The sequence below is a fragment of the Pelobates fuscus genome, chromosome 1 (assembly GCF_036172605.1).
Source record: "Pelobates fuscus isolate aPelFus1 chromosome 1, aPelFus1.pri, whole genome shotgun sequence".
In the NCBI taxonomy this organism is placed as follows: Eukaryota; Metazoa; Chordata; class Amphibia; order Anura; family Pelobatidae; genus Pelobates; species Pelobates fuscus.
Window position 1 is genome coordinate 407579297 of NC_086317.1, and position 11691 is coordinate 407590987.

At 36.9% G+C, this 11691-nt stretch overlaps 1 protein-coding gene across 1 annotated transcript; it reads left to right on the forward strand.

The window, feature by feature from the left end:
• Positions 1-6346: 6346 nt before the first annotated feature.
• Positions 6347-10935, forward strand: LOC134596814 (olfactory receptor 5G9-like). The gene is made up of 2 exons (XM_063444792.1): positions 6347-7271; positions 10913-10935. The coding sequence occupies exons 1-2, from the start codon at positions 6350-6352 to the stop codon at positions 10933-10935; spliced, it is 945 nt and encodes a 314-aa protein (XP_063300862.1). The 5' UTR covers positions 6347-6349.
• The last annotated feature ends 756 nt before the right edge of the window (positions 10936-11691 follow it).

Consider the following 11691-nt stretch of genomic DNA (forward strand, 5'->3'; position numbering starts at 1 on the left):
TGGTGGGGTTAGGGTTAGTGGTGGGGTTAGGGTTAGGGGTGGGGTTAGGGGTTAATGTTAGGGGTAGGGTTAGTGGTAGGGTTAGGAGTAGGGTTAGGGAACTGCCGAATTCCCAAAGTCCCTAATTCCCTAATTGTCGAAGTCCCGAATTGCCAAAGTCCTGAATTTCGGAAGTGCCGAACCAAACCGAAGTGCCGAAATCCCGAATTTAGGAAGTCCGAACCAAATTTTTTGCCCTTGCACATCCCAATCATGATGAATCACTGGCTAAGTCTTATGGGAAATGTAGTCAGCAAGAACTACAGTTCTAAAGGTAAGTCATTACTATTTAAGATCAGTACTAAACAGTTTAGTTAAATTTCTATTTGCAGAGTATCAGACAAAGTCCTATCGGCTGGGCAACAGTGCTTTCCGTTGTTGCCTGGATGAGACTGCAGTGGAGTACTGTCAGCAGTGGAGAAAGGGAGGGAGGAATTCAAACATGGGAGCCAGGGGAGGCTTCTCAGAGACTGGGGAGAAGGTACAGGCATGTGTTCAAAGCATGGGGCATGGCTTAAGTCAACCAGTCAGGGTGCTCTAACAGGCTTTTGTAAAGCTTTAATAGGCTTTCCTAGCCCTGCAAGGTCAGTCTGTGTGGAGTGCCTTTTTTGTTTTTGGGTGGGGGAAGGGTTGTGATCAGGTCCTTTTTTAATTTTAATAGTTCTCCATGACTTTATGGAGTTTTATTTGGCCTTTTTGGGGCTGAAAAAAGAAAATTAAATAAAAAATAATATAAAAGTTAAGTATAAATGATTTATTTTACAGGTATTTAATTTATTGCCCCCTTACTATTATTATAATTAGGGAAGTAGGTAGGGTATTTATATTATGGAAGGGGTGGTGCCAATGGGCATGGGGACCCCTTATCCCCTGCTGTGTGACTAGAGGACCACTAGTGTGTGGAATTATTTTTATTATTAGCCTGCACACAATGGATGGGGGCAGAGGGGGCACTCTGTATCCCATTATTATTATTAATACCCCCACTTGTGGCCACAGTTTGGAGCATGAGGGGAACTCTCATGGGGCATGGGTGGTGGCATGGGTGGTGGCATGGGTGGACACTATTCCCCTCCAGTTAAATACCTGTGCCAGGTCACCCTTTATCGGATTAGCTGCCCAGTCGCCAGTCTTTTCTTAAGACAATAAGCAGCCATTGCCTGGTCACTGCTTAGTAGACATCCCCCTTCTTGCAGCGTGGCGGTAGGAGCATTAGGTAAGATTTAACCTCCCTTATACTAATATTGCGTAATATTGAATGTTGCTGTTAGACAGCCAATGAGGGTAATTCACACACGTGATTTCATCAGAATTTTGGGGAAATAACCATAAATCTGGTTATGCTTTTTTTATTACCCTCCATAGCTGCAATAGAGGGGTATTATAAGGAGGAGGAGAGGGAAACTGCTGTACTAATAATTAAAAGTACATAAACAACACATGTTTAATCAGATACATCTCAAATGTATAACTTCACATGAAAATGTTTAAAAGCCCAATAGAAAAAAAAAATACAATGGATGTATTTATTTTATTTTTATCTTGTTTTATTGTTACATCCCTCCCCTCTTTTGTGTTTAAAATTTGTTGTTACTTTGCCACAAAAACTGGTGGAGATCTGACCCTATGAGCAAGCCTCCACTTTTCACAGTAAAAAAATGCCATGCTGAACTTAAAAAAATATTCTTAATTTCTCACACTTATTCTATTATTTCAATTGTATTCATATTACATTATGGCTCATTTATAAATATTTGATGTTAAAAGCCATATTTGTCCTTAACAAGGTGATATATAATAAGTGTGCACGTAATGTGAAAGAGGTAAATTATGGTTGAACAGACAGTTCAAATTCTAGGATTTGTTTCGGTTCAGAACTTGGACAATTTCCAATGTCCTTAAAGGATTACACCTCACACAAAACACAGATTAATTTAGAATATACCCACGAGCTTGCATCCCTTAGGATCGAACCAATGATGTATAAAGATAATTCGAAGTTTATTCAGACAAAACAAGGTGTGAGAGACTTGAGGTAAGGATGCATTTTATATTTATAGAAATTAAAATTTTGTACATAATTTTTATGCTGGCAGCATTACTTTTGCAAAGTGGATGTTAGCTGGAAATTAGCAACCTGGGCTCAGTGTAGCCTATCAGTCATTGAAGTTGACAGGCACATAATTTTCACTACTCACTGTTTTTAAGATTGGATCTGGAGAAATTGAAATGTCTCTGTTGGTAATAGAAGAAATAGCTTGTTGTGGTTCCTGTAGCTATGATTGTTGAGATACATTATGCTAAAAATGTATGGAGGCATTATGCAAAAGTCTACAGAGGGAATGTCAAGCTAGTGTGAAGTATAAAAAATGCCTTAATCTATTCTACCACTTTATATTCTCAATAGGGATGATTTTGTAATGTTATTTTGTAATACACCAAAGTTAAAATAACAGTTTAAAAATTACTGATAAGCACCTGGGATAAAAATCTTCAAGAAAAATGTATATATATATATTTTAATGTGCTAGAAATAATCAAATAATATGTATACATGGACAGTGGGCACTCCGACCCCTAAAGCTCTTTAGCTTGTTTAAATGCTTTATGTGTAAAAAGTGTCATTTTTTTTTTGTCATTTTACATCTTTGCAGGTTTCAATAGAAATTAGCACTTTCATAAATGAATCCTGTTATATTTTCTGGCTGTCAGTCAGAGAACTGATGAGGTTACTTCCTGATTTTGCTAGCTCAGTGTACCTAAACTCAAGAGGCAGGCAATTGTCCTTGCAAAAACTTCTCGTTGAGCTGCATTGAAAAGTCTGTGATTGGGATCTGGGCTAGGGTACAGGGGATGACTTGCAAAGACAGCAAACAATAGAATTGCAGCTTTTGCAAACTGTTTTTAGATATAACCACAATGAAAAAAAATGTGTATTTGGGCAGTAGTGGTGTGTCCCTTCAAAGAAGAAGTACCACTATTGGAATGTTTGACAGCTCTTAGAGGTGTGTTCTCTGACAAATGTATGGTGTAGTGGATTTAGTGCTACGACTGCAGTAAAGCAAGGTAAATTAAATGAAATATCCACTGATAATCACCACGTAAATCAAAATGTAAAAAAATGGAAGATCATGTTATCTTGATAAAGGCTAGGCAAAGATTAAACAGATATTGTGAACTGCTCTGACGGGCTTTATCAGTTTTTATATTTTATGTGATGTGTGCACTACTATAAGTGCTTTTCTTCGTGGGAGTTATTCGTGTTTTACTTATGATGGAATCTGCTTGTTATGCATTTCATGACAACTTCGTATCTCCAATTAAGACCTGAGATAAACATTGCTAGTAACTCTATGTCTAGTGAGTTATTTAAAGCAGATGTTCAATTGAATTACACGTATATTACTTTACATACCATTTTCTATTGCATGTGCAAGTTCACATACTATTTTATTGAGGCAGGCACAAGAGCAAAGAGGGCTTCCTTAACACCATCTGCCAAGATGTCAGCATGCATTGGAACTCTACTATTGCTATGCTGAAAAGAATTTTGGAAAACAGCAGAGGGCAATCCACAGTCTAGCTTTCCACCACTCCATTGTGTCAAAATATTTGAAGACCTTTAATGGCTATCGGACTGAATGAGAGCCAATCAACCCAAAATGGATGCCAACCATCATTTTGCATTTCGCTTACTTCAATTTCTCTGTCAATAAATTAAAAGTCAAGTGTGTGTGTAATTTATCTTTTGATAATTAACATTCCTCTAACAGGTACAAGTGATACAAGATAGGGAGTCACATTCCTTTGGCAACAATATTCAAGCATAACCTAATCTGTGATCCGGGGGGGGGGGGGGGGGGGGGTGAACACACAGATACACAGACATTGAAAACTATGAGAACCAAAATTTAAGTACTTTAAAAAAAGAATATGATGCATTACACACACATACAATTAGATATAAAAAAAACAAATGACATATTAATCAATTGTGTATTAATTTTGAGATTTTTTTTAGTTAAGTGTGATATTTTTTATATGAAACTTAATTAAGTGCTGTGTGAGGTTTGATCCATTGGAACTTTAATGTATGTTTTATGATATATTGATCTCCTTATAGATATACAACTATCCCTATCATATTTTTTTCTACTTATGAATACTGTGATGAGCTTTAACAATCATTTTTCTTTTTTACTTGAAGGTGAGTTCAAGGGCATCATGCCATATTTTGAATGATGTAAGTTTGTAGACACAGTCTACTGAGAACTAAAGATAAGTCTTTGATGTTGACCTTATCTAATGATTGAAATAGTCTTAAAATCTCAATGTAAAGACATAAAAATCATCACAAATAGTAGTTAACTATCTATGGTGTGGATACTAATTAATAAACATAATTTAGCCAAGAGCTCTACCTGGTGGTATAAAAACTGAAATTACATCTAATGATCAGATCACATGATCTAGATCTGAACAAATTAAAACATACCCCCTCATCCCTAATTGGATAGAAGTTACAGAAAGGGGTGTATAAGAAAGATAAGGATTGGTTTATAACCTGTTGCTTGTGTTGCAAGGAAACTAAAAAAGAAAAACACAAAAGAACACAAAGACAACTACCACACAGAGGGTGCTGGAAAAGTATGCATGAATACAGAACTGAGTTTACCTCTATCTGGGAGAACTCAGGAAGATGCCTTAACACATATGTTATCCCAAAGAACAAAAGGCATACTGATACACACGGATCCTTATGAGATTCAATCCTAGTTTTAACTTGCATCCATACATCTTTTATCAATTCCTCAGGAAATCCTAAGACTTCAGCTTATCAACTCATCAAGTTCATCTGGTAATGTATAATGTGCTATTGATTAATTATACCTCACTTACCACATCTACCACATCTACATTGGCAAATATATATATATATAGTATTTAAAATATATATAAAACATAAAACAAGAAAGGCATTTCTGGATATGATTAAAAGCATCTTATCTGATTTCTAACTGCAGTTTAGAAAGTTGATAATGTTTCCAATTAATACACATTCCTAAATTATGGAATTCCATAATTTATGAATGTATATTATCTACTTTCTAAACTGTAGTTAGAATCAGATAAGATGCTTTTAGTCATATCAATAAATGCCTTTATTGTATTATGTTAGTTCATTTGCCAATGAAGCTATGAGGTGTAATTAGTCCTGTTAATAATAATAATAACAAAGTATTTAACCAGGAAAGGTACATTCAGATTACTCTGGTTTCCAAGTACATCCAGGGGATGTTACCTTAGTTACTATCACCCAATTTAATAGTACTCATTTTATCTACCTCGGAAGGATGAAGGGCTGAGTGCATCTGCTGATGCATTAGCCCACTGAGCTATTTCTAATTGCATAATATATTTATTACTAAAATAAGAAATTAAATGTGCTTATATTACAGAGGAAACATATAACTACACTGGATTTAATAATTCAGTGAAATTTCCTCAATCCAAGACCTCTGGTATAGTCAAAGTTAATTTTTGTATTACTGCTAACTATCTTGAATTAACAAAATTACAATGTTGAGCTTTGATCCTATGCAAGATCCAATTAAAATACATGCTGCCATCTTGTGGTTAAAAGTGTAACTGCAAAGTGAATCGTATTGCATGTATATCTGATAGAAATCAGCCATATTATTTCATGATCTTGCATCTGTCACAGAAAAACATATGTTTGAATTAGGATTACTCCACACTATATTGATATTGCTTTTATACTACTTTGCTTATCTCATGCTTTATTATTATTACTTGTAATATATTGTTTATAATGTTCATATTGCATACCTCCCAAGTATCCCTATTTAGGAGGGACAGTCCCTGTTTTGGGACCAAAGCCCCCTGTCCCTCTTTTATATCCTAATTTCCCTCTTTTCTAGGAGCTCCATATTGTTAGTGTGCCTGAGTGTATAACAGAGCTTCACAGCAATAATACTCACAGCAATGTGTCTTTAAACTACAATAAATGTGTTTTAAAATCAGTCTATGTAATTAAGATAACTTGTTCTTGCTCTAAATTTCATTTTAGTTGCATTGTTATTAATAATTCACTTAACATGTCCCGCAAGAACCTCTCCCCTGGCAACACTCACTGAAAGCAATGGAAAACTCTGTTTGCCTATAGCAAAGTTACCTTTTATTATCATAGTATTTGATGAGCACTGAAATTTGGTTGTTTCATTAATCATTCATTTCATTAATTATTTTTCTAGCTGTTACTGCTGTCATTTTTACATATCTCAAACATATGGAAGAAGGAAACCAGACTACTGTAACCAAATTTATCTTTTTAGGAGTTACCAACGATGCAAACATGCAAATATTTCTTTTCATATTATTCTTATTGATATATATTCTTACTGCTTTTGGAAATATCAGCACCATGGTTATAATCACAGTAATTTCTAACTTACACAGCCCAATGTATTTCTTTCTTAGCAACTTGTCTGCCTCTGATCTCTGTTTTTCTACTGTTGTTACTCCAAAATGTCTGCATGATATGTTTTTACAGAGAAAATCCATCTCTTTTATTGGCTGTGCACTTCAACTCTATTTTTTTATATTATTTGGTTGCACCGAATGCTACATCTTGTCTGCAATGGCATATGATCGCTATGTAGCCATATGTCACCCTCTTCTGTATATAATAATAATGAACAAGTCTATGTGTATATTTCTTGTTACTGCTGTATATACTGGTGGTTTCCTCACTGCAGGAATTGATACCTATACTACCATAACTTTACCTTTCTGTGGACCTAATACAATCAACCACTTTTATTGTGATATCCCTCCACTAATGGATCTCGCATGTTCAGATTCGTACATAAACAAAACCATTATATTTGCTGTGGTATTTGTCCTAGGGTTTCTTTCTGTTACCGTTATCTTGGCTTCCTATACTTACATTTTCTTTACCATAATCAAGATTCGATCCATTGAAGGCAGACAGAAAGCGTTTTCGACATGTAGTTCCCACCTTTTGTGTGTGTCTGTTTTTTATGGGACAGTTTTTTTCATGTACCTTCGTCCCGCCTCTGGTTATTCTGTTACACAAAACAAGGTGATCCCTGTTTTTTATACAATGGTAATCCCAATGCTAAACCCAATCATCTACAGCTTACGGAACAAGGAAGTACAGGAAACAGTGAGATATTATGTTAAGAAACTATTTGCCTGAGTAATTGGAAGAGTTTAAGTCAGATACATTTCCTGCATCAGAGAAGGTACTCACCCTTCTCTTTGATCACAAGCTCCTCCCATGGTCAAAGAAAGTGTAGGGTAGGAAAAATACATAAGACAACGTAGTCACTACTTTATCGTATGCTTGAAAGAAAATTAGATCAGAAATAAAGAAAAGAAGACTAGATTATGAGAAAGAAAGAAAAGAGGAAACAATAGGAGAAAGGTACGTTTGGCATGACAGTGCAGCTTTAACCCCTTAAGGACCAAACTTCTGGAATAAAAGGGAATCATGACATGTCACACATGTCATGTGTCCCTAAGGGGTTAAATAGATTTATTTCATGATAAAAATGTTATAAACCAGCTTTCTTTTTAATAATATTATTTTATTGTCACAGAGTGGATGGATTATTGAGAGGGGCTAGGGATCATCCAGCTGTCATGGTCCACACTGGTTCTAATGACAAAGTCAGAAAAAGATGTAGGGTCCTAAAGAATGAGTTCAAGGCATAAGGAAGTAGTATTTTCAGAGATATTACCTCTGCCATGCACTACAGAAGAAATACATCTGAATATTAGGGAGATTAATGCATGGCTAAAGTCATTGCGCCGGAAGGAGGGTTTAGGTTTTTAGAGCACTGGTATGATTTTGCATTTGAGTGCAATCTTTATAGCCATGATGGATTCATTCTAAATGGAGAGTCTGCTGTGCAGGGGGATAGGATGGCTACAAGGTTGGAGGAGATTGTAACCTAGTGATAGGGGTAGGGGCACAGACATTTACAAAATGGAGATAGAACAGAAAGGAGATGAGATTTAGCTCAGCACAATGTGGGTGGAAATGAGCAGAAGGACAAAATCAGAACAGAAGAGGTATGTTATAAAAATGTTCTTACAGTACAAGTGGCTCATAACAATAATTAATGTATGCATACTAATGCAAGGAGCCCACATAACAATATGATGTAATAGGCATAACAGAAACATGGTTGGATGAGACACATTACTGGGCAGTTAATTTAAATGGTTATACATTACTTAGGAAGGATATAATAAACAGGAAAGGTGGAGGGGTATGTTTGTATGTCTGTATGTCCGCCATGAGTTAAAGCCAAATATTAAGCAAGTGGAATATGACAAGGAAAATGTTGAAGTTTTATGAGAAGATATCTGCTTGTGGTAAAAGAAGGGGAGTGGATAATTGGTTGGGCTATGTTATAAACCACCTAATGTTAATATTGATGAGGAAGAACAGCTGTTTGGAAACAGCAAATTTGGAAAGCTGCACATCTGAGCAACACTTTAATTATTGGGTGTTTTAATTACGTGGACATAAAAAGGGATAGTTGCGGATGTATCTACTTAAAATACAGCCATTATAATATAGTGATTATATATATATATATATATATATATATATATATATATATATATATACATATATATATATATATATATATATATATATATAGAAACTATGCAATTTCTGGCACTCTTCCCAAATAATAATACATACCAGGTGCTTCTCTGTGCAAAATACTATAAACAAAGCAAGAAAAGAGAGCACTCCATGGATTTGGTAAATCAAATTACTGTATTCAAATAGCACGCAAAAAAAAATCGACGTTTCGACCGTCTAGCGGTCTTTATCAAGATGCTGTCATATACAAAAATCTCAAATATATACATAAACGCTTGTTAAACGTACCCAATCACCAAGTGCTCCCTGTGTGTCCAATCTGCCATGTGAGTGAAGCCGCAAATTGCGGATCGTTGTGTTAATTGCCGTAAAGTGACGTGTGGTGAAATCACCATGTGTTGCCTAGAGACGTCCTTAAGCAATTAGACCTCACACAAAACACAGATTCATTTAGAATACACACACGAGCTTGCATCCCTTAAGATTGAACCAATGATATAAAATAATAATTAGAAGCTTATTCAGACAAAACAAGTTGTAAGAGACATGAGGTGAGGATGCATTTTATATATATAAAAATTAAAATTTTGTACATAATTTTTATGCTGGCAGCATTACTTTTGCAAAGTGGATGATAGCTGGAAATTAGCCACCTGAGCTCAGTGTAGCCTATTGGTCATTGAAGTTGACAGGCACATAATTCTCACTACTCACTGTTTTTAAGATTTGGATGTGGAGAATAGTGATGTACCGAACTGTTCGCTGGCGAATAGTTCCTGGCGAACATAGCGTGTTCGCATTCGTCACAGCGGGTGAACAAATGCGCGGTTCGATCTGCCTCCTATTTGTCATCATTGACTAAACTTTGACCCTGTGCCTCACAGTCAGCAGACACATTCCAGCCAATCAGCAGCAGACCCTCCCTTCCAGACCCTCCCACCTCCTGTACAGCATCCATTTTAGATTCATTCTGAAGCTGCATTATTTGATAGAGGAGGGAAAGTGTAGCTGCTGCTCATTTGATTGGGAAATTTTAGTGTATTAGCATGTTATATATTCACAAATGGCTCTCAGACATTGTAGTAAAATAAACTTCTCTTTACTTCAGTACACACACATAATGACATAACACCAAAGAGACTAAACACAATAGAACAAGTGCATAACTTCACTATGCTGCCATCTACTGGAAGGTGGACTGCATAAACCTCAATACATAACACTCCTCCCCCCTAGACCTCAAAGTCTTTGAGATAACTGGGAGGTTTAATATTTCGTCTTGGGCGCCCCAAAACCGTGTTTGGAACTGCTTCACCTGGACCTTCAGTTGTGCCCATCCCTTCTTCCTGTGCTCTGTCAGATGGACCGCACAGAACTGGTTCTTCAATAACAACTCCTGGAGAACTGAGACCTGTATCATCCAGTGGTTCCACATCATTTGGTATCACAGAAAACCCAGTATGACTGGGACCGGCAGCAGGCACAATCTCATCACTCCGTTCCCGAATCTGATCGACATGCCTTCGTAATATTCTACCATCAGGAATTCGTACTTTGTATGACAAAGGTCCTGTGGCCATAAGTACTTTTGCAGGTATCCATTTAGGCCCAGACACATAGTTCCTGACATAGACATCACTGTCAGGTGCAAATACTCTGACAGTAGAAGCATTATAGTTCTTATTGAATTGCAATTCTTGCTTCTCTTGTAACTCAGTTGTCAAATCAGGATGTAAACGATCCAAACAAGTTTTAAGACGCCGGTTCATAAGGAGCTCTGCTGGACTACTACCGGTGCTTGAGCAAGGTGTCACATGTTGTTGCAGAAGGAAATTTGCAAGTCTACGATTCCAATCTCCTTCAATAATTCTCTTTAATGAGTCTTTGGTAGTCTGAACCATACGCTCAGCTTGACCATTTGATGATGGGTGAAATGGTGCAATAGTAACATGTCGAATAAGATTACTTGCCATGAACATTTTGAATTCTGATGAGGTAAATTGTGTTCCATTATCAGACACAATTGTATCTGGCAACCCATGTGTAGCAAACAACCTCCTTAGAATCTTTATGACTGTGACTGAGGTAGCAGATGTAACTGGAACAACTTCTAACCATTTTGAAAAGGAGTCAACAACTAAAAAAAACATCTGTCCGTGAAAAGGGCCAGCAAAATCTATATGTAAACGGGACCAAGGTGACCTAGTCACTTCCCAAGGATGTACTGAGGCTTTAGGTGGAGCATGACGAGTAGATTGGCATGGTACACAGTTCTTCACCCACTTTTCAATAACTTCATCCATTTTAGGCCACCAAACATAACTTCTGGCTAAAGCTTTCATGCGAACTATTCCAGGATGTCCTTCATGAAGAGCATGCAATACTCGAGCTTGTCCTGCATTTGGAATTACCACTCTGTTTCCCCATAATAGGCACCCTTTATAGGCAGATAGTTCATGTTGGCGCACTACAAATGGTTTGAACTTGTCTTCCACTTTTGATTTTGGCCACCCCCTCCAAACCCAGTTGAGCACACGGGACAGCAAAGGATCCTTGGCAGACATACAAGCAATGTCACTTGCATGTAACGGAGGGTTTGGAATGGATTCCAACATGAGGACCTCAGACATAGGAGGAACAAGGAAGTCAGGAGAAGGCAAAGGTAATCGGCTTAATCCATCAGCATGTGTGATATCCTTGCCAGGACGATACTTGAACTCACAATCATAGGCATTCAGCAAAAGGGACCACCTGAGCATGCGTGGTGAAATTATTTGAGGAGTGGGAGTATTGCTGGTGAACAGACCCAGTAAAGGTTTATGATCTGTTATAATAGTAAACCTCCGCCCATACAAATAGTCATGAAACTTTTTTACACCGGACACAATAGCTAAAGCCTCCTTGTCAATTTGGGCGTAATTCCTCTCTGTAGTAGATAAAGTCCGTGAATAAAATGCAATAGGAGCCTCAACCCCATTTCTCAA